General features: G+C 36.9%; 1 protein-coding gene across 1 annotated transcript in view; it reads right to left on the bottom strand.

Annotated features, from left to right (window-relative positions):
• Positions 1 to 26,397, bottom strand: part of PLA2G4A (phospholipase A2 group IVA) — a 141,131-nt gene that overhangs the window by 92,494 nt on the left and 22,240 nt on the right. The window contains exons 2-3 of the mRNA XM_019635430.1: positions 24,011 to 24,113; positions 11,194 to 11,275 (exon numbers count right to left, since the gene is read on the bottom strand). Coding sequence (XP_019490975.1) covers positions 11,194 to 11,275; positions 24,011 to 24,043 — 115 coding nt within the window. The 5' untranslated portion in view covers positions 24,044 to 24,113. The remainder of the gene's footprint in view (positions 1 to 11,193; positions 11,276 to 24,010; positions 24,114 to 26,397) is intronic.

Here is a 26,397-nt window from a genome sequence, read left to right as displayed (position 1 = left end):
CCACATGCATTTGTATTTACCCTTTATTCGCAAATAATAAATGCAAAATGAATGAATGAATGAATGAATGAATGAATGAATGAATGAATCAATTCAGCCTCAAATCCCAGCTTTCCTCCCTTAATTACTCTAAGGGACAGAGTGCCAGGGCACTTGTTTATAAGCAACAGCCCCTGCTCCCTCCAGAACAGGCTCTTGTTATGGCTCTAGATGCTGAAGGACAGTCCCTGAAAATGGCTGGATAGACAGAGGCTGGAAAAGTTAGTGATGAATTCGGTGCAGTTTAGCAAAGCAGACTTTGGCAGTGAGTCTGTATATACTGAAGAGAGATGAGCAGCTTTGTCTAGGAACTCCAATACTCATAGAACACCTTTCTCATTTGAAATTACAAAGCAATTTTATTAACACTATTTTAAAATCCCTTTATCAGGCAGAGTCTCCAATGTGACCTCTGTCTATTTTTCGTTTTCCTTTTTCTCACAGTCTCAGATCTATATTCGTGCTTTCTCAGGTCACATGTTTCCTTTTGCAAAGGGACATGAAACTATCAGAATGTACCATCAGGCAAATGGATATCAGGAAGACAGTCCAATATTATCTACTCACAATTGACTTGGTACATTTTGTACTAACAATAGACTTTGTACATTAATGAGGTGGGCTACCATCCAGCATATAGTAAAAATGATTTATTGCAAAAAAAACCCAAAAAACCAGTGATGCTCATGAGAAAACAAACAAAAAAATACACACAAAATGAAACAAAGGAAGCTAAATGTAGATCTAAAAAGGACTGAAATTTTTCTTGTTTCCGGCATTGCCCTTTTGCCCAAATCTCTGATACCTTTTTGGAAGAAAACAAAAACACCTTTGGTTATCAGTATCTATGCTTGGAATGTTTTGAAGGTTTATAATCTAGGGATGTTTCTTGGAAACTGTTTAGGTTGGAGAGGAAAAGTAATCCTCCAGAAGAAGTTCTTATGTAATATTATAAAACACATTTCTTATTAATTTTACCTATGTAGACTTAACTATGCAGACGGATCACATTCCACTCTATGCAAGTAATTCCTCTTTTTCATTAAAACAGGAGTTCTCAGCCTTGACATTACTGACATTTTGGGCAGAATAATTCTTTCCTCTGGGACACTGTCCTTGGCCTCCACCCACGAGATGCCAGTAGGATCCCCAATTATGACAACGAAAAATGTCTCTAGATATTGCCAAACATGCCCATGGGCAAAACTGACCCACAGTTTAGAACCGCTGCATAAAAGTAAGGCATTGTCTTTGCTACCTGACACTTATTGACCAGTATAAACCACTAAAAAATAGCCAAGTTCCCTAAGAAATGTATATTAGACCTACTATGTCAATCCCATTTTTAAAGCCTTTCTAAAGTTTTTTTTCCCAAATTGAAATGTCCCATATTCATTCCACATATTAAAAGTCTACTTAAGTTATAAAACCCATCTCAATCTCCATTCAAGCTGTAAAGTCTTCTTGGAGGCTTACTGCCAACATTTTTCAAAAGCAGTTACACGCTGTGTCCTCTAAACACACAATTACTGAGTATAAACTCTCTTGGGTTGGTTTTCCAAAGAGCTATTTACACCCATTTCATCTTCCCAGCTAGACCATACTAGCTCAAGGCTGCTACGTAAGAAGACGTGAGAGTGAAGCACGTGTGAGGTCGAGCCCTAACACACAACAGCTATGTGATTTTGGACTATTTCCTTGATGTCTTTAAATAAATTTCTGCATCTGTATAATTAAAATAAAAACAGGACATATCTCGTAGTGTTACTGAAGTGAATAAATGAAGCGTAAAGTCCTAAGAACTCTGCTGAGCATTTTTGTTTATTTAACAAACAATATTGGGTACATTGTACACCAAGCACTTTTCTAAGCACTTCATAATCTTGTTGAGTCCTCATAAAAAAAAAAAAAAACCTGTGAAGAAGGTATTATTCGTATCCCCATTTAACTGCTGAGGAAATTGAGACCTAGGAAAGCTAAGTAATTGTCCCACAGTCACATGGTTAATAAATAGTGGAAGGGGGATTTGAACAGGAGCAAGCCAGTCCCAAAGTCCTGGCTCTAACCACTAAACCACATTGCCCCCTTGGTATGAAGTAGGCACTCAAATAAAGTTATTTACCATAGGTATTATGTGTATTTCCTTTGTACTTCTTCAAGGCACTGAGTGAATACTAATAGCAGTTGCTCAGCATTTATTGATGAGGGTGTTAATAATAGAGCCTGTCTGGAATAAGCACTGGGTTATATTTTCTTTAACATTTCTCTCCCAAAGTTAAAATTTCAAAATTATTTCATTTTGTATCTGGTGATTTGCATTACTCTTGTGCATAATTTCAAATCATTTTGTCTAGAAGTTTATCCAAAATATATCATTAAAGAACACACTGAGGGCCGGCCAAGTGGCATGTTGGTTAGGAGCTGGCTTGGGACGCCAGCTCTGAGCAGCAGGGCCCCGGTTCGGATCCCACATGGGCCAGTGACACTGCCCTCTACAGCTAAGATGGTGAACAACAGCTCGACCTGGAGCTGGGCTGCCGTGAGTCGCCGGCAATGGCGTAGGCTGCAGTGGGGCTGGCCAGCAGCTGCCATGAGCCACCGTGAGCAGCTGTCCAGAGGTTGGGGACTGATCTGCCTCACACAGGAAGAGCGCAATGATAATACCAACATGGGCCAGTGAAGCGACGTCCTCCACAACTAGACTGAAGAACAAAAGGACAGTAACTTGTCTGTTCCCCTGCCCCAATTCTCCAATAAAATTTTTAAAAATATATATATACTGATATGTCAAGTGAGAAATGAGAATGAAAAAGTGCTTCTAAAGAATCAGCACAATTTACAAAACCCCTCCTACGATACCTCAGCTAAGTAACTATTCATTTGAATCTCTATGTCACCTAATTTTTATTTTTAAAGAAATTCTAAAAAACATTAAAATAACATATTATAAATGTTTTCACATAAATGCTTAAACTTTTAGAGTCGCAGAGATAGTCTCTTTGACATAAAAACTTAAAGAGCATACTTCTCTTTAAAAATTTAACCTGTTTTTAAATTTAATTTCATTAGCTATTAATCACACCTTTTCTATATAAAAGTGGTACATGATTTTTGGCAAAGAGCATTCACTTAGCATATGAAAAAAAGGTGGCATATCACTGAGTTTTTAAAAAGTTTTTAAAATTAAGGTTTTCCTTCACTTGGTGGACCATTAATGTGTTAAAATGTATATGTGAAAAATACAAAAAGTATTTTAAGATAAAGAAATTCAAGTATAAGACATATATGTAAAGAACTAACTGAGTAGGATCCATCACTCATAGTCCTTGAAGAAAAAAAAAAGAGAACGTATGGATTGTGTTTCTATTAGCACTGGTGATACACTCTTCATTTTGACAGGAACTTGCTTTCATTATCTCATCAAAGCATTGCTGACAAATCTACTACTGGAATATAGCTCTGCTTACCTTATTGAATAAATGTGCTGAAAACCCACCCAATGATCAATCAATATTATCAAAATATCATAGGTCAGTGTTATTCGCTGTAATTATCAGACCTAAAATACACAAATACATACATACAAACCAAAAAAATAGAAATCTGGTACATTTAAAAAGAGAGGAAAAGGATTAACTGTACTCATGAAACCATTTGACAATGTAGTAAATTACATGACCTTCTATTATGAATCAATGAGGAACTATGGTGTCTTCCTAACATATTCCCTACTAAATAGAAAATACAAGATAAGAGCTGAGACAAAGATGTCTGTCCTGGAACACTTTCCTCATTTTGAAATGATCTCTTGTAAAAAGCCCATTGGGAAATTATTTCATTGTACTTAAAAGTTTAAAATCTTGGATGGATACTCAAAAACATTCCCAAAGTAGTAGAAAACCAAAACACATGTTCAATCATAACCCGAGGGTTGATACTAGGGGAATATCTGATTCAGAAAAGATATATTTAAAAGTAGCAGGTGACTAGAGTCCAACAGCAGTACCATTTATAAAAAATAATATCTGGCACGCCATAATTAATAAAAAAAAGGATGAATTAGATTAATCCAAAAGTGTTGTAAAGTTTCTATACATTGAAACCCAGGAAATTCTAGATAGCTGTGGTTAGAAATAAACAGAGGCATTTATTATAGACAAGAAATGGAGCATAAAATTATTTTTAAAATTCTCTACTGAGGCAAAAAAGGAAGCAATATTCAATAAGAAAGATATAATTACACATATTTATGTATTCTTTTGTTCATCCCAAATTCTCTGAGATCTCACTACTATACCAGATTCAAGGCTAAGCACTTATTTTCTAAAAAGTAAGGTACAGGCCCCAGTCTTACAAGGACATGATTAGAATCCCATGTGACAAGAGTTAAACAGGTGTCTGGACAGCCGTCAGGGCAGCACAGGAGTGAACTGTGCCCAAGGGCATCAAAAAAGACAATGGAAGTACCATTCCACCATTTGTTTCTCTCAAGCCAAAAAAAGAACGATCTTTTAATGTGCTCAACATGGAAATTCAGGATGGAAATTTCTTGTCTCTGACGTGAAAAATTGAAAATTATCCCCATGCACAGACTACCCAGAAAGAATATTTTGGCTCATATAAAGACTATGTTTAAGAAATAAGAGTCTTAGGTTGACATATGAAATACAAGAGGCAATGTTTATTGAGCGCTTACAGTGCATCAGGCATGCAAGTGCTTCACACATGTCAACTCATTGAATTCTCACAGCATCTCTTAGATGAGAAGAAGAAGCAGAGAGAAGAAAGTTGCCCAAGGATATAGGACTGGTGAGTAGTGTTTTGCCTCTGGAGACCATGATTTTTCATAAATGTACTCTGCCTCCTCCCTGGAGATTCTGATCACTGTGGAATTCAAGAATGGCTACCAGAGAGGATAACATATTTTTAAGCTCATTTCTACTTTGTTCTTTCTGCTGATGAAGATTCTTGAAAGATTAAATATTATAGAGTTTCTCCATGCACATACCCAACACCCTATCTCTCACCCAACATTTACAAATGGGAAGTTTGAGTTCTAAGCTTCTTTCCAAGGAATTATTAATGCTTGGTGCTGAGAGTTATGTCCTTTGAAGGGGCTTAAACCTTCGGGTGGTCCTGGAATTGAGGGGACTCAGATTACTACATTGGAGGGACAACATTAGAGGAAAGAGAGCGACCTTTCCTAACTCATATGGGTTTAGATTTTCTTAAGATTCTGTGAATGTTGGAAAGCCATGCTCCTTGTGCATGGCATGGTAATGACGGGATGGCCATGGATCTGCACTCTAAGCACTGTCACCTGGAGCACTGTGGTAGGGTCTCTCTGGTGTGGCATGTAGTCATTGGGAAGGCTTCTCTGAGAGGCATTTCAGTGCCTGTCAAAAGTGGAAGCTGGGATCCATGTAAACATCATTTAGCAGAAGGTCTAACACCAATAATGACAGACATCAAGGCTTATGACAGGCCCTACTCCTAATTTACAGGCACCTTTATATGCCTAGAATACCAATAGGACCTTGAGAGGGGGGAGATAAGCCATACTCTTCCACCTATTCCATTGAACGGGACTCAGAGTCAAAATTAATGAGATTTAGGAAAATCATGTAAGGCGAGATTTTGTGGACCTGAGTAATGGGGAGACTACCCATCTCACTACACTGTGATATGTTAACTGTTAAGCGTAATTGGTCCATAGGACCGCAAAGATATAAAAAGCAACACAGTGCAATAAAAGAAACTGAATATTTGCAAATCCCGGGAGTGCCAAAAAAAGGTACACATTTTAAGAGATGTTGTCAATGTATTACTTTACAAAGTTGAATTGAATTCTGGTGTGACGTTCGTTCAAACGATGGTGTTAATCAAATGAATGCTGGTGTCATTCATTGTGTTATAGTTTTAATACAGTTTACAGTTTTTTCCTTTTCTAAAATGTATACACATTTTTTGGGCACCCTCTGTATTGAGTCCTTGATAGCTGGTTTATATATGACTATGTGGCATAAATTAATTTGCAAAGGAACGTTCATGTTTCTTTCAGGTAATCTTACAGGTGCTCCATACGCATCCTTCATGTCCCACGTCCCAGGTCAGTACTGTTCCTGATTCATCCTAGAGGACACATCTCCATGGAAGGAGAAAGGAAGCCACAGTGTGTCTAGAACATTTAAAAAGTCTTTCATTCTCTTGGAATCACCCTGTTTTTGTACTTATATTCTCTGATAATATCTGAAAGGTGACAACTTAAAACTTCCTTTTTGGAGAATAGCCTTGTTTTCAACAACAATAAGCATTTATCTAAACTTTATAAAGTTAACGCACCCATTACTGGGCAGGTGTGCCAGATCGCAACCAAAGCTCTCTGCAGGGGAGAAGAAAATAATATTTCACAATGTTGCTGTTAGATTAAAAGCAGAGTACCTGGAGTTACCCTTCCTGGCTTCTTAGTTATGCCTCAAATATCACAAAATCACAAATTAGTACATTGAGGGAGCATTAAGCCATATTAAAATATTTATAGAGGATGTCTTTATGTATGTGAGGGAAAGAACATATTTGTGAATGTGTGTGCATTTATAGTCCATTCCATACATTTGATCATGTAACTTTAAGTGTGCACTGTGACCTTCAAGACAATAAAAATATATGCTCTACTTTTTTATTGCTTGCAACCTGATGTAGTCAGAATTACAATATAAAAGAATTAAAAAATTTCATAATGTAATTGTGATACAGCTTTAAAGCATTTATGTTTATTTCTATCATTCTTCTCAATGGTAATATATCATGTAAGGGTATTAATCTTCTATAGGAATTAAAAAAATAAAAAATATTAAGGTGTTTACGGTTATTTCATTTTTTAAAAAAAGTAAAAATGAGTAAAACAACCCCACCCTAGAATCTTGGTTTCATTTTGGACTATTTCAAGTCTTTTCTGCTCAGAGCTTTTCAGACTCAGGCTAAGAAAATAGAAAATAGAAGAAATCGCCTAGACCCTGTCTCCCAAAATGCAACCCATGGATCGGTAGTGTCTGCACCATTTGTATGTTACAAATGCAGCATCTAGGCCCCAGATGCACTGAGTCACAATCTGCGTTTTAAATAAGATCCCCTGGTGATTTCTATGGACACTAACATTTCAGAAGCAGACCTGCAAAAGGCACAGCTGATTAAAAATTAGGAACTTGGTACAGAGCTTGCTATGAGTTTATCTGAAAAAAATTTTTTTCATTTACCCACAGACACAGACATTAGGGAAAAATGGAAGCTTGAGGCTCTCAAGAAAACCTGAAAACTGTACTTGAAGATACCAGGCAATGAGATTGTATAAAAATTGGTTTAAATACAATGAGTTCATGTTCTCCCCAATGTATTTATTTTTTTCTTATAGTTTATATGCTGGCATTAAGCTCAGCTGTCTCCTGAATACTTAAGGAAAATAGATCCATCAGCAATACTACAATTGTCCTTGGAAGCCCTAATGTTTACAATGTTCATTCTGTAAAGAGAAAAAGGTCAGTGTCCAAGGAGACTTAGGGAATAAAACATGACTCTGTTTAGTTGTGAATTCTGAGACTGGCTTCCATTATCATTCCATAACCTATATTTTCCCCAATACTTTTTAACAGGGGCAGGAATGCAGTGAGGAAGCTACCATCCTTGCACCAGCCATTTCATTTGGTTATAAAATGAGGTTTGTAGCCAGGGATGTGTGTTTCAGTTCATATAGGTACAAAGTACATTTTAGTACCAACTGCCATGTTGCCGTCACTGCGGTCATTCTGCAAATACATTATCTTCTGTTAGAAGAGGAAAGGAACAATATAGAATACAGAGTTTAATAGGCATCCACCCAAAACTTAGAAACGGGCACGATGCTGACATGCTCTCAGTTACATGTTATATCTACTACAACTTCCTGTAGCTTTAGAAGTGAGAGGTACGTTAGTTAATACAGCCAAATTAATGTAAACCACTTGTTTTGCAAACAAAGACTATTGAGAGTCAGGGGCAAATTTAAACTTCAAACTACCTTTTCATGAGACATGAGCATAAGAAGGAAGGGAAGGGTTGGTGCTGAGACTCTGGGTATAAATGACACATTTGAGGGTAGCTGCTATGTCTGCGAAGATGCTGTCTTGTTCGCGGCTGGCCCAGTGCCCTCAAGGAAATGAGTGAGATGTTATGATTAAAATGTCAGTTTTAACCCCTCAAAGAATAGTTCATGGGATCCTGCCGATTTCATTATGATGTTTTATCAGTGCGGTATGGTATTTCTGAATGAAGCTAGTTAGGATGCTTTATCAAAGGACAAAATGAAAAAAAAAGATATAATTTTAGTACTATCTCAAAAATAAGCCAACATAGGGATTTTACCATTTGATTTGTGGGGCACCCTTGAGAAAGCTGCCACAGGCAAAGCTGAAAAACTGAATAGTAACTGGCCATTCCTCTCTACCAATATATGAAACCTGATGGAAATTTGCTTTTTTTAAATAAGTGCAGACAACTATTAACAAGAGAAGAGAATGTAGGTTTCTGTTATCCCGGTCTTTGCAGATCTTAGAACACTTTTTATAGTTCTACCCTTGTCTATCTTTAAGGAGCTTCTCTATATAAACATCCCAAATCCAGTTTATCCAGTTGGTAATTTGTGTAGATCAAGATCACCCAGCAATACCATCATAACTCCTCCTAAAAAAGTGACAGCTGAGGCCCATGCCTTTTCTCACTATAACCTCCTACAACTTCTCCAAAAAAATCTTTGCATTATCCATTGTTCCTTCACTTTTTCCATACTATCTTATCATTGAATTCATTTCTTGAAGACTCTGTGTTGTTCTTTATTCTTATCTCTCTCCCTGACTTCCTACAAACTCATTAAGGTGATGTAAAGGGTTACCAACAGTTCCTTCCCTTTGCTAAAAAAAAAAAAAAAAAAAAGTTTTAACTCAAACAAAATAAAACCAAATTACAAATGCTGGAATTTTAACAGAGTGTCATAACACTATCCTTTGTCCTTTAGTAATTAATTTCCAGTGCCTATTCCTTCCATGGGTCCTTCACTTTAAAAAGGAAGCTTCCAGAGATCAAGGATCAAACCTGTGTTGTGTACACTGTGGGAACCCGAAAGGTAGCTATTCCCTGTTTTATGAGATGAATGAATATCTCATGCTCGCTTTGAAGTATTATTTCCAATGTCAACTCAAATAGGTTTAAAATGACACATGCAGTAGGATTCTCTTCCCTCTCCTAATTATGAGTAACAGGGCCAAGGTGTTTGGAGCCTATGGGGAAAGTAGTTAGAAAGTCAGACGCACAGCAGTTGAAGGGGACCCGCAGAGTACAGATCTTGAACTGCTGTTGGACTCATCTTAAGAACAGTAACACCCACTGTCTCTATATGACAGGGCTCTGCACTGACAGAAACGGGTTGCTGCTGCTTTTTGTAAGAGATAACTACCGATTTTTTAAGTCAAATTAGGTCAGTGACTTACACGCCTGGCAAGTTGCTGAGACAATCTTTAGTTGAATTAAGAACGGCTTTTTCTAACGAACAGTATGACCTCTTGAGTTGGAAGGCCTGCGCTTTTCTCAAGGTCATGAAGGATACCAGTTTTTAAATATGGCTTCTGAAATGGCTTCTCTTTTACGGAAGACTGTCTTCCAGTGAACTCTCAGTTTAATGATGAAAATGCAAAGAATTATAAAAAGCAAAATAGGAATAACTTAAGAGAAACATTGGCAGAAGAGTAGATTAAAAGGGTTAGACTGAAGTAGGAGATACAATTTAGAGTATAAACCCATGGTCCAGACTAGGTTTGAAGCAATTGTCCTTGTAGCCCTCACCTCTCATGAAAACCCCTGTTCATCCCAGTCTTGCCATTAGATCCTACCTCCTGTTCCTCCCTTCATGTCTCCGATTTCTACCAAATTTCTGGACACCCTTCCTCTCACTGAAGTCTTGAGCACAGGGCTAGCATTCTTCTTTTATTTAGGATTTCACTTCTCTCGATTGGCCCATTTTCATCATGATTTCAACAAGCTCAAGTCCCTCTTCTTCTCCAAAATAAAAAAATATATTCCACAGTCGCCTCCAATACATTGAACATACGATGGCTAGAACATTCTAGAACATTCTTTTAAATGAAGATCCAGTCATGTGACTCCTGACTCAAATGCCATCCGATTCCTCCCACTGCATTTCTGATAAAATCTCAGTCTTAGTCACGTTAGCCATGTGTTCCTTCTCTTTACTGTCTATTCTCTAACAACGCCCTGTTCTAGTCCCTTAGAAGCACTCTGTTCATCTCTCATCCTGGAACATGCTGTTTTCTCTGCCTAGGACTTCTCCCTGCTCTCACCATCAACAAGATCATCCTTCCAGTGTGAATGCTATTTTGACAGGGGAAGCCTTCTCTATTTCCCAGACGGATAAATTGCAATCTCTATTCTTTCTCCAAAACCTGTTCTGAGATATAAGTTGCCATTCCCATATTTTAGTGATAACCTAAACCTTTACCAAATTCATCATCATTATACTTATCCATCTCTCTTTGTATTCCCACCTCCATGACCCCCAGCCATTTGAGTGGCAAGATTAACCAGGAAAACAGCTTTTTTAAAGCATGGAGAAGAATACTGCAAACAAGTTAATTCAACATTATTCTCACGCTCTGTGGGTCACATCATTTCAAACTGTCCTCACACAACTTCTGTAGCTATTTCCACGTATAATAAATACACTCAAAGGAATAAAAACTAGAGAAACTGCACTTTTAAAATCCTATAGTCACAATACCTCACACGGGTGGCTTGTTTAAAGTCAATTCGCACTTTTTCCAAAATAGTGTTAAATAGAATTTTTTCGAATGCCAAAGATCTGGATGTCATAAGACCATCATTTTGTCTGACTTCAAGTACTCTCAATCAATGTAAAGTCAAGGTAAAATGCTATTGCCACAGATTTTTTTTATCAGAGCATCAGAGAACTGTTCAAAATGTTACCATTCAGAGATCTAAACAAAGATTACATCTGAAGAAGAGACAGCCCCTGGCTTATCAAGGAATTCAAGCAACTGAAGGTGAACCATAATTACACACTTGCAACAGAAAAGCAATAAGGGCACTTACGCATGTCACCGAAGGTCCCCTTTGTCACTTTGGTGGCACGTAACACCACTACCGTGAACTTGTGGGAATACTGGTGCTCTACCTGGAAAGAAAATGAAAGTAAAAATAAACTTCCCATATAAAATCCAAGTACATTCTTCTCATTGCTTCCTTCAGACTATTTAAAAACACTCTAGTTGAAAGGAAGTCACATGCATACCAGAAACATCCTTTGATCCCAAGTCTGTCCCTCCCTTGGTTCGCTCCTGTCTCCCATCACAGAATTATTGAGAAGCTTAGACCACGCTTTAAAATGTCACTACAGCTTGACTATTAGACTGTCAGGTTTACCAAGCGCTGGGGAAATAATGTAAATCAGGGCTGCCGTCCTTCTAGGAGCACAATCAGGCTTTGTACTGGATGACTAAGAAGCCCTGCCTTAGAAAAGCAAGGTCAGAGCAAGATGTTTGAATTATTTAGGTTTGTTTGTTTTATTGTTACTGTTCAATGAAAGTCTTTTTTGGCATGACATTTCCAGAGCAGTTTTCAAAAACCTTTGGACCCAAGGCAATAAGAGGTAAGCTACTTATATTAATGCTCATGCATGTGTGATAAACCATAGGCAACAACGTTAAAAGCTTCTATTAGCCTAACAGCTTGCATGCACATTATACATATTAACAGACTTTGTTAAACACTTCACCTAATTAGAAATTAGTTTCCAAATAACTCTGTCCAACCAAACAGAATGGGGAATCCCAGACAAGAAAAAGCTGAAGAGGTTCATCAGTATTACGAGAAATGTCAAAGGGACTTTAAGGAGAACAAAAATAAAAAATATAAATAAGAGAGTATTGCAAAGAAAAAATATTCTCACTGACAAAGGCAAACACATAATAATAAAAACAGTAGATCAACCAACACTAAAGCTAATAGAAAGGTTAAAAGACAAAATTATGTGTAATTACAACAGTGAATTAAAGTATATACACACACACACACACAAGAAGTAAAAAATAATGACAAAAACATAAACATAGAGTAGTCAATAATATTGTAATAACTATGAATGGTGCCAGGTTATGACTTATAGGGGGAATGACTTCATAAATTATATAAATGTCTAACCACTATGCTGTACATCTGAAACTAATATAATATTGAATGTCAGCTGTAATTGAATATTAAAAAAATAAAAATAAAGGCAAACAAAAAAAATAGAATGGGGAAACAGGAATGCACATACTTCTCTGAGCAACTGAAAAGATTACAAATCTTTATTTAAAGCTCAAGCATTTTTGTTTAATCTTAGAAGAAACCCATATTTATAAGCTACTCCTACCTTTCTTAATTTTAATAGACTTAACTGGTTAAAAAGTCCATAACTGATTAAAAAGAAACTAAGATATTGAAAATACTGAGAAATGAGTAATGACAGTCCAAAAGCAAAGAGGCAGAAAAAAATCTAAAAACATAGATTTATAAAGACCAGCATTAGTGGGGTCAAAAGTTACACAGTATTCAACACTTTCTGAAGATATCATTCTCGCAACAGTCATTAATGTCTAGATTCATAAGGCAGCATCAACGAATGACAAGCATATGTCATCTAAATAAGCAGAGAAACATGTGAAATCTTTCAAGATAACATCTTATTCAAGTTTATTGTCAAAAGGAAATACCATCTAAAAAAAAAAAGGAAATACCATCTGTATTTATAAGAGCTATGAGTAGCCAAAGTTTTACTCTACATAAATGAAATTATCAATCATGAAGAAAACATGAATGCTTTAAAAAAAATGTGTAGCCTTATACTAAAGCTGAAAATCATGTACTCTCCCCACCAAAAATTAAAAGAGAATCCATTATCATAGTTAGAGACTTCAACACCCCTCTATCAGAAATAGACAGATCCAGCAAGTAGAAAGTCAGTAAGGAGAGAGATGAATTCAGCAACACTATCAATCAACTAGATATAATCGCCATCTACAGCCGACTTCATCCAGCAATGGCAGAATACACATTCTCCTTAAGCTCACGTGGCACAATCATACAATGTCTACTCTAGGACCAAAATGGAACTGAACAAGAAATCAGTAACAAAATGATACCTGGAAAATCACAAAGTACTTAGAGATTAAATAATACGCTTCTAAATAACACATACGTCAAAGAAGAAGTCTCAGGAGAAATGTTAAAATATGTGGAACCAAATTAAAATGAAATGACAACTTATCAAAATTCGTGGGATGCAGTGAATGTATGTAGTGCTTAGAGGAAAATTTATAGCATGCAATACATATAATGAAAAGAAGAAAGATCTGAAATCAATCATCTAAGTGTCTACTTCAGGAAACTAGAAAAAGGACAAATTCAAGTCCAAGATAAGCGGAAGAAAGATAGTATAAATTAGAGCTGAAATGAATAAAATTGAAAATGAGAAATCAATAGAGAGAATAAAACCAAAAGTTGGTTCTTTGAAAAGATCAATAAAATCAGTCAGCCTCTAGCAAGGCTAAATAAGAAAAAAAGAGAGAGAATACAAATTACAAATATTATAAATGAATGAGGGAAGTGCACTACAGATCCTATGGACATTTAAAAGGATAATAAAGGAATACAATGAACAACTCTAGGTCTACAATTTGATAACCTAGAGTAAATGGATCAATTTGTTGAAAGACACAATCTGCCAAAACTAAAGAATAGACAAATAGATCAACTGAATGGAATAGAGCCCAGAAACAGACTGGCACAAATATATTCAACTGATTTTTGACAAAGGAGAAAAGGCAATGCATTGGAGAAAAGATAGTCTTTTAAACAATTGGTGCTGGAACAACTAGACATTCACATTAAAAAAAAAAAAAGTTGATGCTCTTGAAACCCAATTTAGGGATTAGCTTTCTCCACTAAAGAGAACGCAAACAATAATTATTATATATAATAGCACACCATCCTAAATCATTTATGCTTTTTTTTTTTTTTTTAGTTGAGCCATCCTGCCACCTGTTGGCAGCTCAGTGGCTGCTCAGCTCGGGCCGGGACTTGAACCACTGTTGCTCAGAGCTCTCAAACTCTTTTTTTTTTTTTTTAAGATTTTTATTGGGGAATTGGGGGGATGGGAACAGTGCTGGGGAATTGGGGGAAGGGGAACAGACAAGTTGCTGTCATTTTGTTCTTCAGTCTAGTTGTGGAGGACGTTGCTTTACTGGCCCAAGTTGGCACCATCATGGCGCTCTTCCCGGGTGAGGCAGATCAATCGCCGGCTTCTGGACAGCCACTCACTGTGGCTGCTGGTCGCTCACGCTGGCTGCTGGCTACATACGGTAGCCCATGGCAACCCACTGCCACAGGGGCTACAGCCTACGTCGCCAGCGACACAGCAGCCCAGCTCCAGGTCGAGCTGTTGTTCAGTATCTTAGCTGTAGAGGGCAGTGTCACTGGCCCTCATATGTGGGATCCGAACCGGGGCCCTCTGGCGTCCCAAGCCAGTTCTTAACCATCGCGCCACTCGGCCGGCCCCAGAGCTCAAACTCTTGAGCGAGCTCTTAACCAGCTGAGCCACTCAGCCGGCCCTATGCTTTTTTTCATAGCCCAAAACTTCTAATATCACATGGGTTTTAAAATGTCAAAAAACTCCCTTGTAACATAAAAATTATGAGCAATATTCTTATCTATGATTTAATATAATTTTGAAATTGCTGCAAACATATTCATATGTCAAATGTTTATTAATAATGTACACAGAGAGATATTGTTATAAGAATTCACTGAGTGTAAACCACATGGTAGACATTCTACTAGATGCAAATTCTCATTTAATTTCCCCCAAAACCCTATAATATAGGTATTATTATTTATATTTTTTACATAATTAAAGTGAGATTCTGAGAGGTTAATTTCCCAGCATCTCATAAATAGTAAAGGCTAAATTTGAATTGGAATCCAGTCTTGCTGTCCCCAATGTATTCTTTCTATATTACTTGCACAGAGAATAATACCTTTAATAGTAGAAGAAGGCTGTTTCCATTTATTAAAGCCTATAGAAAGCTACAATCTAGCCTATTATATCTGTAGTTGATCTATACTCCATCTATCAATTGGGTTATTTTCTCCATCATTCTGCTCTCCATGTTAATCTGCTTTTATTTCCATCAGCTCAACTCTGTCTTCTTAACTACAATGAATGAAATACTTGCATACAGGAAATACAGAGCAAATCAACCACTTTCTTGGTTTTTACAAGTTAATTTTGGAAACGTCATAAATCTTCAGATTGCCTGTAAATTATTTTCTTTCTCTAAGAGCTGTAAAGATGAATAAGAGAGTATCTATAAAGTAAGTACAAATTCTTGGTGAAAAGTGCTCAGTTTCCATCAATGACCATCCAAATAGCTTTTTTGATAATCCCTTGCCGTGTTACCTAAAATTGCAAACTAGTAGGGACAGGGCTAGCTTCCAAATTAAATAGGAGAATTTTGGTTGTGTCTCAGGAGTGGTGCCAGAGGAAATGATATTATTGAATCCACAACCAGTGTTCCCCGTGGAAACGAATGACTCAGCACATTGCTACTTGGTAGTTGGCAAAAAGAGATGCCATGTTTCAACTGAGATGTCAAATATAAGCTCAATATACTGACTTAGTCACCAAGATTAAGCCTTGCCTTCAGGTCTTGGATTTCCTTAATTTGAGTGTCTTTCTTCATCTATAATCTTTTCCAAAGTGAAAATCACAACCTTTTTTCTTTTCATAATTACAATAACCCAGTAATTATGACAACAACTCCTGTATTAAATTCATTCTGGAGAATTATATTGACATTTGTAGCTAAAATGATTAGATGTTGGAAAAAATAATCAGTCAATTCGTACAAAATCAATTTGATGATTGTCCCAATCTGTCAAAAATTTTACTGTTACAAAGAAGAGCCAAAGAAACAATCACACAACAAATCTAACAGAGAAGATAAATTTTGCCTGCAAATATGTTTTTTATTCTCTATTTAACTGCCATTATCTAGTTTTAACTCAGATTAAAACTAAAGACTTTTAGTATGAAAGACAGTAGAATCCCAGTACTGAACCCAGAGATTGTAATCATCACAGTCAGCAACAGGCAACTTCAAACAGATCTCAGAAACATTTGAAAAAAAACTGCAGCACTGATATCATCCAAGAGTCATGATACTTTTTAAAATAAGATACTTATTTTTGGTTTCGTTCCTGGTGCGGAGTTTCATTCTAACATATTTAAGAGGCACAGACATTATATTACCATTCTCCCACATTTTTTAAGAGCAATCAGTTTACAGTATATTTATAATCTATAATGCTATCTAACCTTGCTTTAAGAATTTTCGGTCATGGATTGGCTCTATGGAAATAACCCCAATATCCAAAATACCGACTTTGGCAACAGAACTTGTTAGCTCTAGCAGATATCACTAAAAGCAAATCATAGAACTATGACTTGAGTTTCTTTCCACTTGCACAGTAAGCATTTATATGGTCATACCATATTATATTACAATAAATATACTGGTATAGCTTAAAAATTAAATTAAATATAAAGATCATTTTTACTGAAGTTGGAAGATTTTAAGTCTTATTTTAATCAAGATTACTGGGACTGCTCCAGCAGTGAAGCCAATAATAACAATATATGATGATGACAATGTGGGTCTAAAATACTCATTACATGACATATTCATCCTCAGTTTATCTTCAAGATACCTAAAATGAAAAAAAATGCAAAATTTTAGCACCTAGATTTTAACAGATACAGGTTCTGGTCCAATAGTAATTAAGTAGCCAGAGTACCACACAGAAAAAGTTTGAACACCAGCGTTTTTCCTACTTCAATACCCCTGAAGAAATCTAAACTCTCCTAGGAGTAATTACAGCTGAGTTAAAGACAGTGACATGTGGGTACACTTTCACCCTCCTGAAGGGGATTGCTTATTAGAACACATGAAGTAGCATGCGTACTTGAAAAGTTCTCCTCACACATTCTTAAAGACCCTTTGCGGGGCAGAAATACTTAATTGGATTAGAATACTGACCTAGGTGATAAGTCATGTTCATTCAAATCTAAGATGTCTTTGCCTTGATGATGTTCAGATGTGAACGTGAGTCTAGTAGATCCATCATACAGAAATATGGATAGAGTTACAAATGCCATTTTCAATCCTTCATCCTTATTTTAAGGGACTTCTTAAAAACTCCTTTGTCTTACTTGTTCTTTCCATTAAGCAATAAGTGAAAGATTCATAACTAAAAGATATGTCAGAGGGTACTGACAATAAAGTGCCTTATATTTTCTATCTCAGTTTTCTGACTTGGTTTTCTCAGTTGTAAGACGGCAGTTATAACATCATCAACTACATAGGATTTCTCAAGGGGCCCCTTGTACAAATCCAGACTCTAATGTTAGAATTTCACATAGGACAATACTGAATGTCAAGTTTTGAAGGTAATTTTACCATCTGAGGAAATCACTTAAAATGAGATGATTATCTATCTTCTTGGGATTATCTAGAGGCGCTACTGATTTAGAGTAAAAAAAAAAAGTAGTTGGGAAATTCCACTTGTGGTAATGACAGGTTAAATAATCGGGGTTAAAACTTCCCACACAAAATTAAAACAAAACAAGGTTTTACAAAATTAATCAGCATTTTCTTAAAAGTAATTGAGATTTTTATATTTTATTTGTCAACTTGACTGGCCATGAGGAGCCTCGATTAAACATTATTTCTGTCAGGCTGTTTCCAGATGAGGTGAGCATTTGAATCAGCGAACTCAGGGAAGTAAATTGCCCTGTCCAATGAGGGTTGGCATCATCCTACCTGTTGAGTGCTTGAATAGAACAAAAGTAGGAATTTGCCCCCTTTTTCCTGTCTCACTGCTTGAGCTGAGACATCTCATTTCATCTTCTTTTAACCTTGTGCTGCTATTTACACCATTAACTCCATAGGTTCTGAAACCTTCAGACTTGGACTGAATTACCCACCTTTCCTGGGACTCCAGCATGCAGATGGCAGACAGTGAGACTTCTCAGCCTTCAAAGCTGTGCAAGACAATTCTTCACAATACGTCTCCATATCGAGATCTATCTATCTGCTATGGTCTGACTGCTAATGTCCCACCCTCACCCAAATTCCTATGCTGAAATCCTAACCCTTCAAAGATGATGGTATTAGGAGATGGGAATTTTGGGAGGTGCAAGGAACCATCATGAATAGATTAGTGTAGTGACTTGATACAAGAGAATCCAGAGAGATTCCTCGGTCCTTCCACCTCATAAGGACTCAGTGGCTGTGAACCAGGAGGAAGGCCCTCCCCAAATGCATCCACACTAATGCTTTGATCTTCAACTTCCAAGCCTCCAGGAGTGTGAGCAATACATTTCTGTTGTTTATAAGCTACCCAGTCTGCAGCCCTAATGAATTAAGACATGTATATATGGTTCTATCTATCTATCTATCTATCTATCTATCTATCTATCTATCTATCTATCATCTATCTATCTATCTATCTATCTATCTATCTATCTATCTATCTATCGCTTATTGATTCTGTTTGTCAGGAGAACCCTGACTAACACAGCAACAAAGAACTAACAAGACAGGGAGTCCTAACTACCAGGACAGGGATCAGTGAAAGCACAGAAACCCACAGAGGCGAGTAGAGTTTTGCCACGGGGTCATCTGCTGATTCAGAGAGAAGGAGGCTGACAGACTGAGCAGCCTGGAAGCATTATGAGCCTTCTAAAGATAAGGACCCTCATAAACCACACCCTTGTTTTAAAGTTGCAAACTTCATAGACTGCACCACAGGAATAGTATGAACAACGCTTCCATGTGCTGGCAGCTCATTTTAGTGTCATCCAAGGGTTCCACAGAACAACTAACTGAAAGCTGGGGTTACCTTTGTCCCAAGCGGCTAGCTTCCCTGGAAGCCGGACAGAAGCAAAGGAAATTCTCCCTGAAGAATTATTTCTACAATTTTTCATGAGCATGTTCAGCAAAATGAAACAAAATCAAAGATGGTGAGGAACATGAGGAGGTATGACACCAAAATCACGAACCAGCACAATTAATTAACAGGCACAAAAATGGACCCACCCATAAAACAGTTAACAACGTTTTAGGAAAAGGAAGTCAGGCTTCAGTATGGCTACACAGAGCTGGAAACTATTTTTAAAAATGGCTGAGGAGATTTTAGAAAGAACCAAACAGAAATTCAAGAGCTGAGGGGTAAACCTGGTGACCTTCTAGGGATATCTGATCTAGGTTCTGTGTGGTGAAGGGGCAGAAACGTGGACATTACTTTAAATATGTGTTCTTTCGCCTCAGGTTTAGAGGCGTGCAGCAGGGAACGGCTAGTGTCTGAGGAAGGCTCGAAGCTTATCACCTAACCATTCTCTTCCTCCCTTTCCTAGACTGTTAGTGCTCACACCAAGATTCACTACTGGCCATAAACCTTAGTTGGTGCCCAGTGCTGTGTGTTGGGAATAGCAGTTTTGTTACCTTTATATTTTTAATTTCCCAGTAGCAGTGTCTCACCTTCTGAAGTTCCCTGGAAATACCTTACCTTATTAAGTTTCTAAAACATACTTTTGTACACATAACAATTTACTATTCATCAAAGCCCTGTGAAACAGACACAGCAGACGCTAGTCATACCCTGTTTTCCACATAAAACAGTGAAAACTCAGCCTCTACGTGCTCATGAGCATGTAACTGGGAACTGGAACTGCCACAAGAACACTAGTCCTTTGATTACTTACTGAGTACTTTTGTCCCCCCCTGTTACTGCAATAATATCTTTTTTACTTTTTTTGGGTAAGATTTCCAGTCATCCTACAATGACATTTTTCAAAGGAGGCAGTCAAATGCTGGCATATCTATGTGGCTGACTGTCTCTAATGTGAAGACACCTTTCCTTTCTGTGGAAGTGGGGTAGTGACCTTCTGTGGCTGATAGGTGGTAGAAAGAGGTGTGGATTTTTTTTCACTCCAGAGAAGTGACTCATGTTTTCACAGTAAAAAGATGGAAATTTTTATATATATTTTACACTTCATCTTTCTTCGTAAAATTGATGTCTCCCTGGTCTAGAAGAACTTTAATAAACTCTGGAAGCACAAACATCCTTCATGTTGGAAAGCACCTCAGAGGAACTCTAGACGTATGGAAACTGAGTTTTGCCATAGATTTATCACTCCATTTTCTGCCACATTCTAAAAAGCCAGCACCGTTGGAAACAAGAGAATATGATGGCTGCACGTTGCATGAGCCCACAGGATTCTCCAACATGTCGCTGCATCACAGGTGTGAGAATGAGTCCAATTATCTGTGCCTTAAGGCAACCGAAACTGCGTTGGCCTGTCTGGCATTGTTCGTTACTAATTAGCTGGCTTAGTTTCCCTATCTTTCATTTTTGCTAAAACGGTTCTGTGTGGAGTGTGCTCACTTACATATTCTGAAAAAATATCTTTCTGTGAAAATTAGAGCCGGGAATTTTGTCATTAAAACAATTTACACACGCACACGGTTATTTTCATACCCAGAGAGAACGAGAAGAATGAACAAACCTATAAAGCTCTTAGGATCTCTTCATTCAAAAGGGCTATGAATTGAAATACTAGCTGAGGATCCAACTCTGACGCTGGGGAAGGTAAAGAAAAATGTGATACAGATATGTAGTTGATGCATATGCTCTTGATGTGGTGGGGTGAGAAAAATTAATCTGCACATAAGATATATAGACACTTAATATTAAAACACAATGAAAAAGAACCTACCTCCATTGTTTACATTTATTCATAGAAAACCATACATGTGAAAGGAAAGTAAGATTTGTTTCAAAAAACAAATATTATCTTATTTTAAATCCTGATTATATGAGGTCTGACAATCAAGTTTGAGAACTTGCCACCATGCGCTTACATTGGCAGCATTGCACAAACAGCTTGGGGAGGTTTCAAAACCTTGGTGTATCAGTGTCTCACAGCTGTGTTCGTGTGGATGTGTAATGTTGTCTTGCTGAGTGGTGTTCATTATTGTTGTTGCATGTTTTTGTGTGCCGTCACAAAAATGCCTGAGCTTGAATTAGAGCAGCAAATAAACATTAAATTTCTTGTTAAACTTAGCAAGAGTGGAAGTGAAATCAGAGACATGTTAGTCCAAGTTTATGGGATAATGCCATGAAGAAACAGCAGTGTACAAATGGATTAAACGTTTTTCTGAGGGGAGAGAACACATCACTGATGAAGAGAGGTCAGGGCAGCCAGTAACGAGCAGAACTGATGAAAACATTGTAAAAATCCATCAAATTGTGCATCAAAATCATTGGCTGACTGTGAGAAACACAGCAGACCAAGTAAGCATCGATAGAGAAACAGTTAGGAAAATCTTAACTGAAAACTTTGGCATGAGAAAGGTGTGTGCAAAAAATGGTCCCGAAGGAGCTCACCAATGAACAAAAGCAAAGGAGAGTCCAAGTTTGCCAAGACCTGTTGGAGAGGCAAGATGATGTTTTGCGCCGTGTTATCACTGGTGATGAAACATGGGTGTACCAATATGACCCTGAAACGAAGTGTCAAAGTGCACAGTGGAAGTCAGCCAATTCTCCACAACCAAAAAAGTTCCGTCAGTCCAAATCAAAAGTCAAAATGTTGTCACTAACCTTTTTTGATATCAGAAGGATTATTCATTATAAATTTATACCAACTGGACAAAGCATTAACCAAGTTTACTATTTGGAAGTGCTGAACAGGCTGCGTGAAAAAGTTACATGACCTTAACTTTTTGCCAACAATGCATGGTCCTTGCATCACGACAATACACCAGCTCACATGGCACTGTCTCTGAGGGAGTTTTTATCCAGTAAACAAATAACTGTATTGGAATAGCCTCCCCACTTACCTGATCTGGCCCCCAATGACTTTTTTCTTCACCCAAAGATAAAGGAAATATTGAAAGGAAGACGTTTTGATGACATTCAGGACACTAAGGGTAATACAATGACAGCTCTGATGGCCATTCCAGAAAAAGAGTTCCAAATTGCTTTGAACGGTGGACTAGGCACGGGCATCAGTGCATAGCCCGTGCTGTGCAACGGTGACCATGGTGATATTCAGCAATGAGGTATGTAGCATTTTTTCTAGGATGAGTTTATGAACTTAATTGTCTGACCTCGTATATTACCATATGTAAAGATACATTTCAAAGTTACAGAAATTAAGATAGATTGGTACTGGGGCAAATGAAGACTGATAAACTAGTAAAACAGAATAGAAATCAAGTCACACATATATGGCTACCTCATTTACAGCAAAGGCACCATGGCCTTTGACGGTTATCGGTGGACCAGACAGTTTGTCGTATATCCAGGTAATGAAGTACCACATGGCAATGTAAAAGTGTGAAATTCTGCTATTCACAACATGAATACATCTCACAGATATAATGTTGAATGCAGACATCTATATGAAAGTCAAGAACAGGTACAACATATCTGTAGTAACAGAAGTAAAATATTGGTTACCTTTCTGGAGTTTATTGATTGGAAGGGACATGAGAAACTCTCCTGGGGTGCTTATAATGTGTATTTTCACCTGGATGATGGTTTCATGTGTGGAAGACATATGTTAAAATCCATCAAGCTGAACAGTTAAGATTTATTCACTTTATATATGTTATACCTCAATTTAAAAAGTCAAACAGAAAGAAAAGCTTTCCAAGAAAACTGAGAAGTCATCAACAGCAAGAAAACAAGAAATTCAACCAGAGAAATCTGAAACAGAACCAGAGAAAATTGAGAAGAGTTTCAAGAAGCGGGGGATGACCAGCAGAGGTGGGGGCGGGAGAACTAAAGAGTACATTGGGTTCAACACCAAAAAAGCCCTTAATGAGACTTTTCCATGAGGTGAAAAAGCTGAGTCCAGTTTCCAGTGATTCAAGTTGTAGATGGAGGGGAAGGCACTACGAAGAATTCTAACTCTTTAATTCTTGCTGTCCAGGCAGGGAAAGAAAGAGGAAGTAGTCAGAGGGAAATGTGGGGTTAAAGAACAGTGTTTCATTTAAGTAAAAATGAGATTGTGGTTTATTCTTTAATATCCATAACAACTATTTCTAATCCATATAAACCTAACTGCAATTAAATTCAGCAAAGAAATTTCTCTTCGTTTGTTTTGTTTCGTTTTGATTAGAAGAGAGAATGTACACTTCCAGTGGAGTTTGGAAAATTACATACTAAAATTTGAATTACTCAACTCTTTAGTAAAAATCAACCACCCATAGAAAAGTTTGTCTCAATGCATCTAAGGGAAAGTTTGCAGAAGTAATTACCCTGGAAATGCATACCAGAATATAACCCTCAGCTCAATAATTCTTTTATCTTCTCTCCGCCAATTCACATGAAGTGTATAACTTATGCAGGCTCATAATTGCTAAGTGATAACCAAGTTTTTATCGTTCCTTGTATGTTCAGTGCTGTTATAGATGTTTTGGTATTTTTTTTTCCCTTCAGGTACTTCTTTTTCTGGAAACTTACAGTGGTGAAAAGAAGAAATGGGTCAATTTTATTATGTAGGGTAGCCTATTTGTATCACATTAAGTTTATATGAGTTTCAGAAAAAAGTCCAGGGTTTGCCATAGAGTTTTACTTTACAAATAGTACCAGCAATACTCATGCTCAGAAGTATACTATTGGGTTGTCAGAAAAGTCACGACATATTTTTGCAACAAAAATCATAGAAAAAACACGTCATGACTTTTCCAACAACCCATTAGTTTCCCTCCCAGAAAGGATATATAAACAGTATATGACTTACTATAATGTGCTGATAAGGATCTATAAATGACATTTTGGTTTCAATTACAGGAAATCTCTTCACACTTCAAAGGTCTTCTCTGGCACTGGAGCTTCTTTAAAACCTACAAAATAAACAATCATTATTGTTAAGCTTCCTCTTGATGTAGTTCCAAGATTTAAATGATGATGGCTATGAACCTTAGGAGGTAAGAGCTTATTCAAGGGGACCAGACAGACTGAATTCCCTAATTGTTTATTGAGTGGGTTTCCACATAGAAAGTAGGGAAATGATAAACATATTTTGACAGTACTGCTTAATTTCCATATTTATTTGTTCAAATTTATTCTGTGAATAATTATTAAGAAACTCCAGGAATTTTTTTTTTGCATTTGCCAAGTGTTTTATGAGAAATTCATTGAAATTACGGAAAATTAAAATTATTTTTGTACCATTTATAAGGAAAAAGCCACAAGCCATTGTTTGTTTTCTCAGTTGGATCCGTATTATATAAATTCACAAGAAAGGAATATTTTCACTGTACCTATTTGTTGAGAATTGAAAAAAGATATTCATGTTGCATTTCAACTTTAGTGCCACCATTTTAAAAGAAATATTTGTTCATTCTAAGGTATCAGTTTAATTTAGATGCAGTTAAATACGAAATATTTTAATGGAAAAATACTGTCTATACTTTGTTTTTTCTTCTACAATTACTTTAAATTATTAAAACCAAATAAAAAAACTATTCAATGAACATCCTTCCTCTTCTATCATAGACTTTTTCCTTGCGACTTTATAAAACAACACATCCTTATATTTTAGCATTCTATAAGTCACAACTAATTAGGAACAACCTTTAAATACCTTTATTATTTATGTTTAATATGTAAATTCTAAAATATATTTCAATTTCAAAATAAATAAAATTTGCTTTAAAGTTTTAAACTGTTCTTTCTTTTTAGACATCACATGCTCATTGTCACAAACATGAACTATTGAAGTGAATAAAGTGCAATCACTATTTTCATTTTGATGTGTATCCTTAAAGGCTATTTCAATGCATATCCATGTTTAGAGTAAAGAGGAAAAGAAGAAATCTGAATTTTTTTACATAAATGGGATCTCATGCCCTTGAGTTTTTAAACTCACTTCCTTCGTATTATTTTTCAAGCAAAAAAAAAAAAAGTATGTATTTATTGTATTTAAAGACTTAATTTTTTACAGCAGTTTTAGGTTCACAGCAAAGTTGAGAGGAAGGTACAGAGATTTCCCATACACCCCCTCCCCCAACACCTGCACACCCTCCCCCATTATCAACATCCCCATCACAGTGGTACATTTGTTCCAATTGATGAATCTATATTTACACATAATCATCTGAAGTCCATAGTTCACATTAGGTTTCACCCTTGGTGGTGCACATTCTATGGGTTTTGACAAGTTTACAATGGCATGTATCCATTATTATAGTCTCATAAAAGTATTTTCACTGCCCTAAATATCCTCTGTGTTCTGCCTATGCATCCCTCTCCGCCCTCCCATTTCTGACAGCCACCTGTCCTCTACTGTGTCTATAGTCTCGTGTTTTCCAGAATGTCATAGAGTTGGAATCATACTGTATGTATGTGGCCTTTTCACATTGTCTCCTTCCACTTAGGAATATGCGTTTCAGCTTTCTCCATGTCCTGTCATGGCTTGATAGCTCATTTCTTTTTAGCAGCGAGTGATATTCCATTGTCTGGATGGACCACAGTTTATTTATCCTTCCACCTACTGAAGGATATTTTGGTTGCTACACAATTTTGGCAATCGTGAATGAAGCTGCTATAAGCATCTATGTACAACTTTTTGTGTGGAGGTAGTTTTCAACTCCTTTAGGTAAATATCAAGAAGCACAGTTGTTGAAGTGTGTGGTCAGACTTTAGTTTTTTAAGAAACCACCAATGAATGAAACTATTAGAACTAAAGATGTATAAAATGATGGAAACAAGCAAAAAGCAGAACTAGAGAATACCCTGAGGCTGGAACTCTGGAAAAGAGCTAGCCATAGAGGGTGGGAAAGGAGTAGGTTAGAATATAGTATTCTAGGCAGGCCTTTTGTGGGATTGCGATCAGAGGAGTGACGGGCAAATGGTCATCAAAAGCAAAAGTGGCTTATGATGACATTGGAAATATAGGTGGGGGCGGATGATGTCGGGCCTTGTAGGTGAATACTGTTCACCTAGATAAAGCTCATCCATGCTTCAAGACTCAGCTTAAATGTCACTTCCACAGAGAACTTCCATGACTTTCAGAGTAGGTGTGGTCTGCCTGTTAATGGTTCCATTTGCACCTTGTAATTCTCCTTCAAGTCTTCCATTCCACTTACACATTGTCTGCCTCTCCTGAGAGAGCTAAGGGTGGAT

Source organism: Hipposideros armiger, unplaced genomic scaffold (genome assembly GCF_001890085.2).
Source record: "Hipposideros armiger isolate ML-2016 unplaced genomic scaffold, ASM189008v1 scaffold_22, whole genome shotgun sequence".
NCBI classification, from domain to species: Eukaryota; Metazoa; Chordata; class Mammalia; order Chiroptera; family Hipposideridae; genus Hipposideros; species Hipposideros armiger.
Note: the sequence above shows the minus strand (reverse complement) of the source record. Positions and strands in the feature narration are given on the sequence as shown.